This window comes from Perna viridis, chromosome 10 (assembly GCF_037379345.1).
Source record: "Perna viridis isolate PV_CMFRI_1.1 ecotype Kerala chromosome 10, ASM3737934v1, whole genome shotgun sequence".
Taxonomy (NCBI): Eukaryota; Metazoa; Mollusca; class Bivalvia; order Mytilida; family Mytilidae; genus Perna; species Perna viridis.
In genome coordinates, this window is record NC_142454.1 from 5,677,900 (window position 1) to 5,693,207 (window position 15,308).

Genomic DNA, 15,308 nt, shown 5'->3' on the forward strand with positions numbered 1-15,308 from the left:
CGCTGTAGCTGTGACGTTTTTGGGCCAGCTCTTTCGCTGTAGCTGTGACGTTTTGGGGCCAGGTCTTTCGCTGTAGCTGTGACGTTTTGGGGCCAGGTCTTTCGCTGTAGCTGTGTATAATGACGTTTTGGGGCCAGGTCTTTCGCTGTAGCTGTGACGTTTTGGGGCCAGGTCTTTCGCTGTAGCTGTGTATAATGATGTTTTGGGGCCTGCTCTTTCGCTGTAGCTGTGACGTTTTGGGGCCTGCTCTTTCGCTGTAGCTGTGACGTTTTGGGGCCAGGTCTTTCGCTGTAGTTGTGTATAATGTTGTTTTGGGCCTGCTCTTTCGCTGTAGCTGTGACGTTTTGGGGCCAGGTCTTTCGCTGTAGCTGTGACGTTTTGGGGCCAGGTCTTTCGCTGTAGCTGTGTATAATGATGTTTTGGGGCCAGCTCTTTCGCTGTAGCTGTGACGTTTTGGGGCCAGCTCTTTCGCTGTAGCTGTGACGTTTTGGGGCCAGGTCTTTCGCTGTAGCTGTGTATAATGTTGTTTTGGGGCCAGGTCTTTCGCTGTAGCTGTGACGTTTTGGGGCCAGGTCTTTCGCTGTAGCTGTGACGTTTTGGGGCCTGCTCTTTCGCTGTAGCTGTGATGTTTTGGGGCCAGGTCTTTCGCTGTAGCTGTGTATAATGATGTTTTGGGGCCAGCTGTTTTGATTTGTTGTTTAGTTGGTTGGCTGCCTGTTTTTTGCTTGTCATGGACAAAATCTGAATTAAATAAACAGTAACATCAATAACATGACGAGTACTTCAGCTTCGTAGTTCACGATTAGAAGTTTAAGAGCTTTTCATGTGAAAGCATTGTAGATCTACGAAACGAATTGTTATATTGATTTGTCGTATAAGTACATGTATTGTACAAGTAGCCTTGTTGTGAAACTCTTGTTATTCGAGGAGAGAAAACACAAATTTGTTTTATATTATTTATTTACAGTGTTGTAAACATAAAATAGCACTATATTGTGAAGAGAATTTGTTACAATGGTCATAGATTCGCTAAAGTACAAATGTCAGCAGACTTGTTGCTCCAGCGCTCTTGAAAATATCGAATTTTCCTAATCATTTCCACCTTTTCTAAACCTGACAAAGCCAGAAAGGGGTTGCTATTCTTTTTCTCTACTGTCCCCCCTTGTTTATTTTTCCTAGAAAACAAGCGCCTAAGTCTGGAAATTGGTTTAGAACGAGCATGCGTGGTCGTTTCTTTTCCGGGCTTTTTGTTGTTCAAGTTCAAACTGCCTTTCAACTTCTTCGGCGTAAGACGGAGCTTAGCTCTGGTGCTTGTTCTTGGGACTCCCTTGTGTGTATTGTAAAAAGATGTTTTTGCATACGCAACTTCGTCTACGACTTCTACACTGACAATGTCTCTGGTGCTACAGTAACCAATCGATGATAACATTCCAATTTCGTTCTGTGCAATTTCTTGCTTACTAGAGAGAATGTCTTCTTCGCATGAACTCGAGTCATCGTTGCGACTAATGACGAAAGTCTGGTTGATCTTGGGTCCTTGGAGTGAAGTACATGGAATGCTGTCATTTTGAATGGATGAAAAGCTTTCACTTATACCCGAATCTTTTCTACTAAGAGTCATCATTATTTGGTTCTTGTTTTCACCAGGAGATTTTATCATGGTAGAGCATGCTACCGGTTTCGTAATATTTGACTTTCTTCGTTTGGAGTATCTACCTTGTCTGTTGCGGTTTCGACTTTTTGGAGTATGGTTTTCTTCACATCCTACAACTATACGCTCAAGGATATCTAGATCGATGCCATCGAAATTAGTAAATGAATCATCAATATTTGAGTCAAAACTCGCACACTTATTAATTTGCTTGATTTCCGTTGGGTATCCAATCGGTACACAATGTGTCTCATCTCCAGATGACGAAGAACCAGAAATATTGTAGGAGTCTGAACAAATACTGTCGTTGTATAGGTTGAAGAAATCGTTTTGGCAGTCCTTCGCTTGTAATATTGATAAGGATCCGAGTCTTGGAAGTTTCATTTTCTTTGAGGGCCTTTCTACGTCCAACTGATCACTCATCTGGAATTAAAAATAAATGTGATGGTTAACCGATAATTTATTATGAAACCAGTATATAAATTTATACTAATGAATCGTATAGATGATACATGGAATCAAGAAGTGTATATTAAATGTGCTATATAAAAATTTGAATTTAGAAATTCCCATATTTTTTTTAACTATATAACAAATGTAATGTTACTGATGGTACTATTATATTAGTATCACGAAACAATCTGGTTGTTATCGAAACATTTTACATCTTTCAGCATTTTGCATAAAGACAAAGGATGCTGTTTGCGCAAATTAGAAGTATACAGAAGGTTTAACTGTATTCCATACCTGATAAAGTACACGAACCACCTGGTCTGCTTTCACAATCTCCATTTCTGAAAGATATATCTAAAACGATAATATGAAAAAGAACGAAATTAAGAAATATTGCAAACCTTAAGATGTAAGATCGACTGCTTACAACCAATTTTAGTGAAACAATGACGTAAATCTGAAAAGAAAAAAAAAACATCGGCTGAACATCTAAGATATCTTTACAATCAATCTTCAAAGAGCCTGGATTAACTTTTCCCGTTTTGGAATTAATTTCGAATAAATATTTTACCTTTAACCCAAAGTGCAGATCTTTATCACAGTAAGATCACATATTTTAGCCGTGTTACATACGGTTTTTATACCTCCAGAGATCATCTTCACACCAAATACATATTGCCTCGAGATTCAGCCCTTTGTCTTATCGAAATTTAACACGTAATTATCAAAACAATTGGATTGCTATTCAAAACATTGTAAAATAATAATTGATTCTTCCGTTTTGTTTACTTTATGAGAAGTTCATTAAAAGATTCTGATTATTTTAATTACATCAATTACTTTTATTAATTATAATAATGTTATTCTATTTCTATATCACGTTTCATTTCCCACATTTTTTTCTAATGTGTTGTTGAATGTCACACCTACGTAATGCTAACAATTTTTCAACGTGTAAAAATGATTTTGTTTGTAATTTATTTTAAGACTAATAGTATTTTCACTATCAGAAAATAATTTTGAAAATGAGAAGTCTGTGAACAACTATATAGAGTTATCTCTCCTTTCACGACATACTTTTGTTTACATTCCAGCTTGAAACAACCAAGTTTGGTCGCCTGAACTTGTATACCTTTTATTCAAACATTATATAAGTCTTTGTCTTCAGATTAAATGCATTCTTTTTCCATTAATTTAAACATGAAGAATCGTCTAAAAAAGCGCATTAAAACAGTCACAATTCGTGTTCCTATTCTATCAACAAAATTCTGTTAAATATTATGTCATTTCTGATTATTCCTGCTATACACCGCAGTAGTTAAACCAAATCCGTAACTAAATCTAAAGCATAAAACCGAGAGACATAAGACAGAACAAAGGAAATGGAGACCACAGCAACCAATAACAAGTAGAGACGGAATGAAAATTACTAATATTAAACTAAATCAAGTGTGTAAATTTTTGCATGTTTGTGAGAGACCGGAGTTCGTATTTCGGTTATGATAATGCTATTCTTTACATTTTCTGAAAAAAATAGAATAATGAAATAAAAGACTCATTACCACATAGCCTTTGGAGATGGTAATCATTTTCACCATATCTTTGATTTATTTTTTTTTAAATGATAAAATTTTGCTAAAATTGTTAGTGAAAAAATAACATTTTTTTTTATTATAATCCTTTACTTGCTCCGTTCACGATCAAGAAGCAATACATAACATATATTAGCGATCTGTTCACGATTATTCCTATGGCTTCACAGAGTGACGTTGTTGAAGAACCTGAGTCCGAGCTCAATTTAGTCAAGTTGAAAATTGTTAATGTGAGAAACTTCAAGGTTGCATGACAATTTGTACAAATAATGCAATATCGAGACACAAATTGTATATGTTACAGTGCACTATATTCGTATCCATTTAGTGCAATTCAATTGATGTTAAACATAAGACAAACGCCATGACTTCTGATTCCGTATTGTCAACTTTCCATTCATCTGCGTCAACATCTCTTTGGCACCTGCGAATCGGGTTCTCACGCGTTATGCCAGAGCTTTCGTAAACTACACGGTCTTTTTTGTACAGCGGTAGAGTTCTTACAATTAAACTTTTGGAACAGGGTTGGTTGCTGCGCGATTAAAGTTATCATGTCAATTTTAAAAGTTTTATGGTCGTCATCATGAACTCATGGATTGTTATGGTGTATCCATCTGCACATCGTGTTTTGTTCACCGTGTCATACACAGTTTTTCTTTACTCTTTCCAAGTCTAAATAATAATAATAGTACTCGTACATCTTTTCTTGATTAAGATTTCGCACTAGAAATATGCAGTCTTCATATTAAAATTGATGACAAAATAGATGACTTTGATTTTCGTATTGTAAATTTTCCATTTCTAGATAGTGATATCGCTGAAGCACATCTTACGGTATTTACATTTCACAGCTGGTCGGTTTCGCTCGTATTTGCAATAAAGTGTAAGGTTTCATGAACGCAATAAATTCTCATAGAAAAGCTCATGCATCAATACCACAAACTTCTAAAAACATTTTTTTCACCGTTACAAAATATTTATGCAAAAAGTATAACAGCACTAACAGGTTCTTAATTAAAAATGATGTTGCTCACCCAGTTCTTTACGGATATGTGGTGTCTTAAGCACATTCTTCCAAACAAAATCCGATGGATTTTTAACTGCCTTTAATAGATTTATTTGTTAAGGATATTTTCTATCTTTTTACCTTGTTTTCACAAAAAGGGATTTTCGCCCCCTAATTGCATCCCTACGAAAAAACTAAGCCATTTTTTAATATTGCACTAAATCTTGCCTAGTTATCATTTGACGTTAACCTGTAGTGACCAATTATTTCTAATGCTAGTCGGTTTAATGGTACATTGTATTTGCATTCATTTATACGTTCTGAGCTACTTTTCAGGATCTGCGAGCATTCTTTAAGTGGATTCCTATTTTGTCTATATGGTTTAGGTTGAAGTATTTCATGGAGATAATGAGAGAATTTTATGGTATTTTCGTTGTTTCAGTTCATTTTTTACATTACATTAATTTAAGCGCACCACAGACATGCAGTCAAGAGATGTTGGTCACTAATGTATCTTGGTGTCGTTATTTTACTCTTTAGTAATAAAAAGATTGAACTTACATTTTTGTCAGTTTTTTTTTTGACGATTACTGAGAATTATATACCAACTGAAGTCAGTGCAACGGCCATGCTGCTTATTTCAGTTTGATTTCATTACTCGTATCAATGCATGTACCTTTGTTTCGAGAAAGGTCAGAGTTCAAGGTGCTAGTATTTGATACATTAGTGTACCTTAAACTATCATAGGAATCTGTATACTACATATTTAACCACAGTCTTGCCTTTTTAAATATTTAGTCTTAAAATATTGAATACAATCATAATTTTGTTGTTTGTTTTTACTACCTGCAATTGTCGTTTTTAGTTTTCTTTAAAAAAGAAACAACTCAAAACTCAGTAGAGATTTACCTCCATTCCATATTTTTTTAACAAAATTCCATGTCAAGCTAGCTGATTTTTCTATCTGGCAGATAAAAATGTTGTATTTCATCAACAAACATTACCATTGGGGCATACTTATTTTGTTACATACTACTATGCATAAAACAGTTGTTTCTTTTAACAATACATGTTGTAGATACTATTAAATAATTGGGAAGTCCAATTGTACCGTCAATTCAGTATCCGTTTTCCAAGTTATTGAGGAGAATTCAGTTTTGTTGACATTGCAGTGTTTTTGTTTTTGGTTTTTTATGGGGGGTAGGGGGGTGGTTAATGTCATTTTCGCAGTGTGCGATTATTTTCATGAGTAATATTTTTCTTATAAGAGCTTGTTTATATCCAACGATTTTCCGAGTTTTTCTTTATCAATTTAGATCGAAGACCAGAATTGATATAGCAGTCGCAGGAGCTTCCAGATTTATAAAGCCTAATAGCATCTCCTTCTTTATCAGAATAGTGCATTAACCATTAACAACAATAAACTTGTATTTAGATACATTTTGATTCGACCCCCGTACTTTCCTTTTTTTCTTTCATGCATTTTTTACAATTTTGATGATTATTCGAGGCATAAAAATTCAAGCGATCGATATAAATTGATTCAGTACATGATTACTTGATTTAGGGTCATTTGTGTTCATCGATTTTCGACTTTTTAAAAGTTGGTTCTGTCCACTTGTATTCGACCTTTTTTATGGGTTTATTTTTGTCTATTAGTATTCGACCCTTTAAAAGGCTTTGTTTTTTTTTGTTTTTTTTTGTCCATTGGTTTTCGATGTCTATTTTTTTACGTTTGTTCTCGTTTTTTTTTTTCATCATTATTTTAAATATTGAGTAAACTGTGTTTCCCATGATAAAACTTTTCAATGACTTGTCAAGAAAGTCGGCTGTTTGGTTTTAGGACTTTGAATTTTTAGTTTGTAATGATTGCACAACCAACGAGTAGAAATCACTCGAATGAAGAAATTCAATTTTAAATATTTTATTTACATAGCATAGCACTGATTCATAATTTGTCAATAAATTAATTATTTTACAATAATACTATACAAAACAGTACACATTATCTGCATAACCACAACAACAAAAACAAACAGGAAAGAAAGAAAGTGTGAAGAAGTGAAAAGACAGAAATGCCATCTTAACATATTGCCATATTGCACTTTATCATAACATGAGGTCGCTTGTGTCCTATGTACATACATAAAAGCACTAAGAATTAATGACTATCTCATTGTCCCAACTCTCTACTTCTGCTATCTTACTCAATCTCTCAAATAAAATATTACAAAGAATGAAAACAAGCGACTTACTTTTAAAAAAGTACAATTTTCAATACACGTTATGAACTAAACTGATAAAAATATTTTTTTCAATTATTCTTATATTAGCTTTAAAATACTCCTTTCTCAACGCCAAGCTCACACACTACAAACACTTACATCAAATTTCATGCAGTTTTTAACATTCATATATCTACCCGTAAAATTGTGTAAATACAAATAATTGTCTTTGTCAAATATCACATGTAAAGTTCGTGAACACATTTGTGGATATATTGTCACTAATTTAATGCACTACAGGTTAGCAAGGGTGTGGATCTGTGTTGTGTCTTTCTGACGGAAGCTCTCGCTAAAACGACGCAACTTCTTGGCAACAGCACGCTTGTCCATGAGGTGGACCTCGGGTGAAGGAGTCATAAACAGCTTCTTCTTGGTAACAGGTTCACTGTGAATAGATGATGGTCTACGCTGGGGTGTAGATGCAATGTTCTCGGTGCTCTTAGGCTTGCGGCGGAAACGGAACAACTTCCAGAGTGGTATGATGCCCTTGGGTTTCTTGAAGAGTTGGTTTTCTTTTGGTGATGTTGACCGGACTGATGAAGGCGGTGCTGGTGGCATACACTGGATCTCGGTCTCACTGACTGGGCTGGCCCTGGATGAGTAAGGTGAGTTGTTAGGAGCAAAAACACCAGTACTGCTGTAGCTGTGTGGACTGTCAGTGAGGAGGGAGTCAATCATGGCTTGAGTGTTGTGTGTCTCGTTACTGTTTGGTGGACTGGTGTGACTACCACTAGAACTAGACTTGCCTGGGATGGCTGGACGATCATCTAGGGATGATGAGTGGGTACTAGCTGAAGAATTGGGAACACTCTGGACATTGTCATTCTCTGAAGTCAGGACGCTGACCATGTCTGGCATTGATGCTCGGCGGGCTTCCATGGAACTACCACTGGACTTGTTACCATTCAGGTCAGTACGAGTGCTGGTACGTGGCAGGGTCTTTGCCTTGTTGTAGAAAGTGACTTCTTCGTACAGGCTGTCAGTGACAAGGTCTTGCTGCTGGGTGGCAGGTACAATCATGGATAGGGTGTCATTGCAGGTAGTCTCGACTAGACTGGTACCACAGCTGGATGGAAGGACTTTCTTAGTAGGCAGAGGTGGCTTGCTGGAGATCCTGTTGATGTTGCGGTAGTAGGATTCTTCAAGTGGCAGCTCTTCAGAACCCTCTTTGATGGACCAGCAGTACACAGAATCCATGTCATCAGTAGAGGAGTGTGGTCTACAGGATGACGAAGTGGGATCTTCAATCATGGTAGAGGAAGCCCTAGGTATGGAACTGGTACGGTGCTTACTACTGCCACTGCTCTGTGATGATGGAGAGAAGTCTTCTATCATGGTTGATGATGCCTGAGGGATGGAGATGCTGCGACGACTACCCTGTGATGAACTAGTACGGTTACGCTGAGCACGACTGATGCGCTTTACCCTGTGATGGCGAGGTGATGGTGATGAGCAGTTGGAACTGGTAGAGCGAGTGCTAGAACGAGGTGGTGGTGCAAAACCAGGTGGGATGTATTCGGACTCACAACCAATGACTTCTCTAGTGAAGAGCTCCTCAGTGTCAGCTGCAGTGTTGTTGTGGTAGATTACTGGTGTGTTGGTAAGGCGGGCTGTCATGTTGTTAATCTTGGTCTGACGGTCAACAGTGAAGTCACCATAGTAGTGGAGTCTGGAAAGCAGCTCTTCTTGACGGTCGTCTATGTCTGGTACACACTGGTTGTCGTCTGAAGACTCTGACTCAGTAGACCTAGGGTAACCGCTGGAACCATTACTAGCATTGCTGATGTCAGAGGATGATGGCTCTGGTTGGTCGATGTTTGGTACCAGGTTGGTTGGTGAGACTGGCTTTGGTGATGGTATGTAGTTACTGTTATTGTCGATGATCAGGGTCATAGCCGAGTCTTCGTAAATGCTCTCGCTGCTGAGTGAGTTGATGGAAACCAGAGGCCCCTGAAGCATCTTCTGCAGTAGGACATCTTCGTCACAGGAAGTGGTGTCTAGGCAGGTGATGGCTGGTGTGTTACGCTGGAGGAAGGAAGGAGTTGGTGGATTGTTAAGCTGCTGGTTGGTTGGGTACTCGCTTGGTTCCAACCCAATATCTGAGATGAGGGAGTTGAACTTCTGGTTTATCTCATCTATATCTGTCTGCAAGGCAGTCTCTTGTCGTTTAATGGCTAACTGTAAAATAAGATTAATATTGGATTAGATATAAAGAAACTTTAAAAGATCACATTCTTAATTTAAGTTCTGAATTTCTTTGAAATTCAGATCAATTTTGGTATACAGACATCTTACAAGCATTCAATTTGCTACTACAAGTAAATATTAATGTAGATGAATATTCTTCATTCAGGTCAGTTAGTTTGTATTATAAAAAAATTTAAAAAATATTATTATAAGAAATGAAATACAAATAAAATAACTATACATAAATTTGAAATACAAATACAACATGTATTCAATTATACTAAAAAATCACCATATTTTTATGTACATGTAGTTCACAACATTTTTTTGTATTTTAAACTCAATTTGGACATAATGCCCTGATCAATAGTGTAAGATGAACCTACTAAGTCATTCCTGTACAAGTTTATAAGGATTGATATTTTGTAATAGAACATTTTTATACCTAAAGTGAAGACCATACACTACTCTTCTGATATATCAAGAAGAAACATCAAAGAAATAAACTATTGAAGTTTCTGGTTCTAACTATGGCAGGTAAGTAGAAAATTCAATTTTTGCCTCTGCTGAATAAAAGCTTTCAATAAGACTTCTACAGGCAAGATTCATGACCATCTTTAATATTTTTAAATCTTGGCTTTTATATCGAAGTAACACTTAAAACCAAACGTGTGTAATTCAGGTAAGATATGGCCATATGACCTTTATATACTTTTAAATAAAATGTCCATCAAATCTCATCTCTATAATACAAGGGATGAAACTCTTAATATATACCCAGGTTGCTTGGCAAGATAACTCCTTAGTTGTAAAGAGATAAAGGCAGTGTCTGAACCAGAAATTTCATTTAACAAAATGAAGTTAATTGACCTACCATATCAGCTTGAAGCATGAGGTACATCTCTTCATGATCAAGATGGTCTGAAACATCGGAGTCCATACCAGTTTCCATCCAGTCTGAAAAACATAAGGGAGCATAACATAAGTCTAGAGTCACAATCAAACAAGTTGTACTAGATGTTACAAAAAATAACAACGTTATCCCAACTGCTACATTGTAGGACTAGTCATTTGTACAATTTGATATAGTTGCATGCACTTTACATGCCATCATACAAGTATAAATCAGAAATACCATCATTCTATCAAAGCAGATATCAATGTCCACACAGCATCTAAATCACAGTTTGTCAACAGAGTGTAATCTAACATTACATTTATTGAGAATTTATGTGTTGTAGTTTATTATAATTCTCATGAATTTTTAAACATGTTATAAAATGTAATTGTTAAATAGTTAATGGAGTTTGATCCCTAAATTAACAGCTTGCAAATATCTGATTTATGGCATTTCATCAAGATAGAAACTTTTATGTTTTTTATCTAAATTTTCTCTGGTTAATGTAAAAAAATAATTTCACATCAAATTAGTAATAATGCATAATGCAATACAATTGCTGTAGAAATTTTGAAGGAAGTAGAACCATTAAATTAAGACATACCCCAAAGAGAGATATACATCCTCGGAGATGATCCTAAAGAATCACTTGAATATTCATAAAAATACATTTGGTGTGTAATATCCAAAACTTATTTAAAACAAAAACTTGACCCATGAACCCTTGTTTTTATATATGGTCCCATAGTTTGTGAACCATTATATCCATCTGCTGTTCACACAGCCAGCAGATTGTCTAACACCTTTTCCAGTATAATTTCATACCTTAAATCCACTTAATTTTCAAATTATCTGATGTTAAAAGTTACACCAATTAAAAAAAACACTAGTTTGTAGTTCTCATACCACTGTAATATTAATAACCCATTCATAGCCTAACTGATCTAATTGTCAACTAATTGACCACACTTCTGGGAGAATACAAAAGTTAGCCCTAATCCTATGAAGTGTGATGGCATCCATTAATTTTGGTGTCAAACCTTTTTTACCCCCATTTACAGTAACAGTTTAGGTGTTTGTTTAGTTTCTGTCAATATGCTAATCAGAGGAACTCTTTTGTAAAGAAGGGTGGAATATTACTGGTTTTCAGATTTCAATTTGATGTATTGCCTCAGAGGTTTTTTTTCTGAAGAGTTTTATCCCCTTAACAATACTTTAACCACTACTATTTACATAGCAGTGTTTGGTGTTTTAAGACACACAAAAGATTTCTAAAAGCTGTCAGCTAAATTGTCACTATCCTTTGTGTTCTGGTAACTTCTTAATTTAAGGTGCTGTGTCTACTAAAACTTTTATTCTTTTCTATAAATTACAACAGAAGGTTCAGTAAGGCATTTTTTCATGATATAAAAAAAAAATACAGACAGACAGATGCAGCAGAAAATTGTTGTGGACTAGTAACACTGTTACATAATGTTCCATAGTATTGAGTAGTATTGAAATTAAATACAAGTTTACAATCAATATTGTCCCATTGAATGAATGGAATTTGATATAATTTCTCAATTTATTGAAATTAAATACAAATTTACAACTAGTTTCAAGCTGTTTCTAAACCAACATTTCATATAATGTTTTGAAAGATTACAATGGATTACATGTTAACAATCTGTTTAAAATCTTTCATTGACCCAGTTCTGATGTAATTGTGGAAAACTTTTTAATAAAAAATGTCTACAATCTGTTGATATTTCCACAGTGGGGATGACTTTGTTTGTATTAGGCTAAAGTTGGACTGATAAATTCTTACACATCATTTAATCACATTTAACTTTTAATGAATGAGTAAATCAAAGTCAATTTGTTCTGGAATTTTCTCCAAAGGGATGTCTTCTAATTTAAATTTTAAATAAGGTTAGCTTATTTGCATAGTATTATTAGCTGTATGATAAACTACAGGAGACCAAAGAAAAAACTTCCTGTCACAGGACTTAAAAATACTATGAAAGTACTTCATACCAGGGATGCAGGACAGATGTTCACCAAATCTGCACTTTGAATGGACTTATTTCAAGGTGACCCAATATTGCTGAGTCAACAGAAATGCTAAGCAGGTGAAAATGATATGTGGCTGGAAATTGTCAATGGACAAAGGACATGGGCACAAGACACACCTTATTGATGAATATTTGATGAAGTCCATGACAATTCCTTCACCCTAACACAAATACTGATAGACCATTGGCGGATTAAAAAAAAATCTTAAATTCAGATTTGCTTAACTTACGATCACTAGAAATTGAAGATTTGAGGAAAAACTCAGGATTTGGGGAAATTATCAACCTGATTTTTGTTATAGTATAAAACCAAGGCCAGGTATGATTTGTTTCCAGAAACCTAATAGAGTTGGAATTTGGATAAAAGTCCTAGTACAATTATCAATAAATGTTAGTCTCTATAAAATTTGGAATAAAGTCAACACCATTAAAGTAATTTCATACAAATTGATTTCTTGAATTAAATCTTGAGTAATATATCTTACACATTTACAATTAAGATAGAATTTTAGATAGAATACAAACAAATGCTGGAAATTTACCAAATTTTATAATAATAAGACTTGCATATTTCTACATTTAAATACTTTTCCTATTTCATAACTTTATGAAATAAAATGAAGTAAACTTGCTCTACCTGTAAACTGTGCCACCAGCCTCTGCATCTATTAGTAATTAATGTGATGTTGTTCCTTTGAAATTTACCCAAGGTATGATAGTTTTTACAGGTATGCACAGGTAAGTTACAGGTAAGAGTCAATTGGATGTTAATTGTTTTCTCTTTCATCCTTAATTAACTGATGAAATATTTAAACTCAGTAAATTCAGTAGCCCTATAATCTCTCTCTAATAAAAATTTCAGGGGGGTTTAATTGTTTAACAAGTGTCTGTTAAATTCATTAAGGTAAAGATGTGACTTAACCATGCTGAGACAAATAATTAGATAACTGGACTTTAGATTATAGATATGGAAATATCATTCTAAAATTTTATAACTCATCACTTATGCATTTGGTTGATGTATGAATTTGAAATTTTATTCAAGAGGCAGAAAACAGAATACTAAGTTGATACAGAAGAAGAAAACCACTTAATGATCAAATGTAAGAATGAACTGCTATTAAACTAAAAATACCTTGTACAACAAAGAACAATGGATCCTGAAGGTAATCATAAACATTGCAGCTCTCCAAAGACCTACCCAACACCATTATAATAGGCTTCTATCGCCACATTTACAATTTGTCTTCATGATGAAACATGTTATATACAGTCACATGTTTAATTAATGAGATTTGTATGTAGAGATAGGGGACTGTTAAAAAAACTAATGTAATTCCAAATCAAAACAATTCAGTAGATAAGGGACAATACTTGAATCTTAGCAGCTGGACACAGGTGTAATAAAACAACAGTATACTATTGTCCAGTCCTGTTGTATACATCTACTTTATCTGGGTGTTCAAACATAGTTTGTTTACATTTTGTTCTTTCCAATTGAATTAAAATTGGACACAGATTGATTCCCAATCCACTTTAAAAAGATCTAGATAATTGGATAGGTATTTTACAAACAAGGGTATTTACCAGGTAATTGTATTATACACTAAACCTATTGTAGTCCATTCCAATGTTTAAAGAATATTCTATTACAAATTAATTATGATATTCAGTAATTCAATCAATGTTTTAGCTGAACATATGGCATCAAAGAAATCTGGTTATTTGGCATACAATAAGTAAATGAGATGCATCTTCTAAGGCCAAGAAATTTCCCATGAGAATGCATACCACTTTGGCATTGATTTGATAGTATTGCATCATTAGGTGTCAAATATTGTGAGAGACTGGACATATCTAAATAGGAAACAGATGCAAAACTGTTGTCAAAAGAAATAAATGGGGATCGTGGTTTGTGGAACATCCAGTTTTTTTGGCATTTTAGAGTCATTAAAATCCCTTTATCTTTTTAGGTCTTATTTTTAAGTGCTTAAATTTATTTTTTAAGTCTAGAACATTATATTATCTCATAAACCCATCAAAAATCCTATTCTTAGTGTGATAAACTTAGTAATTATTTAACCATCAGACTCCTCAAAGGGCTAACAGGAAGTTTTTACATAAGGTTTTATTTTAAACAAATTTATTTGTCTGGTTTTTGCTTTTATTATGTCCTGTTTTTATTTCATCCCTTTGAACAACTGTTTGTATAATTATAAGCCTATTTGAACCATAAAATTGGATAAAGGAACAACTGAAATAGTTTTTTCACTTAGACAAAAAAATTAAACCTTTAAAATCATATAATTGTGCCATAAATCACTCTTCTTTATCATAACCTTGTAGAACCCCTTTAAGTCAATGCAGACACAAACATCAGAATAATTCTATCTGATTCTGATATTATGAGAAAATTGCAATGTAAAGTTTATTATCCCAGTAATAATAATCAGATTGACCCTTAAGTAAAGAAACAATCAAATTCATTCTAAGTGATTTTCATGACATTGACTTAAAGTAAGTGTGAAGTGTTTGAGTTGCTGGGAACATTAGGTATGACCTTCAGAACAAAGGCCAAGATGTTGAAGTGACCATGATATACCTTTACAGAAACAATAAACACATTTCCCAGAAACACTCATAAACAAATTTGTTAAAAAAAAAATCAAAAAATTGACCAGTTTTATAAATGCCATTGGCTAGTAATTCTGCATCACTTTTGAAAGACAAGTCTTAGATCATTAAGTTCAGTTTGACTAAATCTCAATTTTCCTTACAACTCCCCCCTTTTTCATGTTCAAGAGTGATCTAAATCTTCAAGGGTACGATGATACACACATCAACTCAATAAAAAAGATAGAAAGAGGAAGAATTATGTGATGTAAATCTGACCAACCTACCAGACCTTTGCTTAGACAAGAAACCATTGTATTGTACAGTGGGCTTGTACATTTCTCTCCATTGTACAAAAACAAAATACTGTCCTCCTCAAAGAACACTGAGCAATCCTCTTCATTACACTCAAACAGGAGCCAATTTTTCACACGATTAAAAGTTCCCTCTGCAATTTCCTTGGGTAACATTTTGCTATCATAATTTCAGTGAAATGAACTAAGACCCTGGCATGCCATAGATTATATAGGTGAACACTACTCAGTGGGTATAGAGTAATGTTGATA

General features: G+C 34.5%; 2 protein-coding genes across 6 annotated transcripts in view; both read right to left on the bottom strand.

Annotated features, from left to right (window-relative positions):
• Nucleotides 1-1,018: 1,018 nt before the first annotated feature.
• Nucleotides 1,019-2,074, bottom strand: LOC148604276 (uncharacterized). The gene has a single exon (XM_088550143.1). It carries the CDS (start codon nt 2,072-2,074, stop codon nt 1,019-1,021), a length of 1,056 nt encoding a protein of 351 aa, XP_088406269.1.
• Nucleotides 2,075-6,610: 4,536 nt separating this feature from the next.
• LOC148604277 (uncharacterized) overlaps nt 6,611-15,308 on the bottom strand; it is a 32,569-nt gene continuing 23,871 nt past the window's right edge. For 4 of the 5 annotated variants that reach the window (XM_088549944.1, XM_088549942.1, XM_088549943.1 and 1 more), the window contains exons 2-3: nt 10,049-10,131; nt 6,611-9,165 (exon numbers count right to left, since the gene is read on the bottom strand). In XM_088549944.1, the coding sequence (XP_088406070.1) occupies nt 7,222-9,165; nt 10,049-10,131 (2,027 nt within the window). In that variant the 3' untranslated portion in view covers nt 6,611-7,221. Of the gene's footprint in view, nt 9,166-10,048; nt 10,132-12,766; nt 12,849-15,308 lie in introns of those variants that run through there. The other variant, XM_088549946.1, reaches the window with a different exon arrangement.

Bases quoted from the DNA above. Each gene is read 5' to 3' on its own strand.
- LOC148604276 (XM_088550143.1), bottom strand. From the start codon at position 2,074: ATGAGTGATCAGTTGGACGTAGAAAGGCCCTCAAAGAAAATGAAACTT.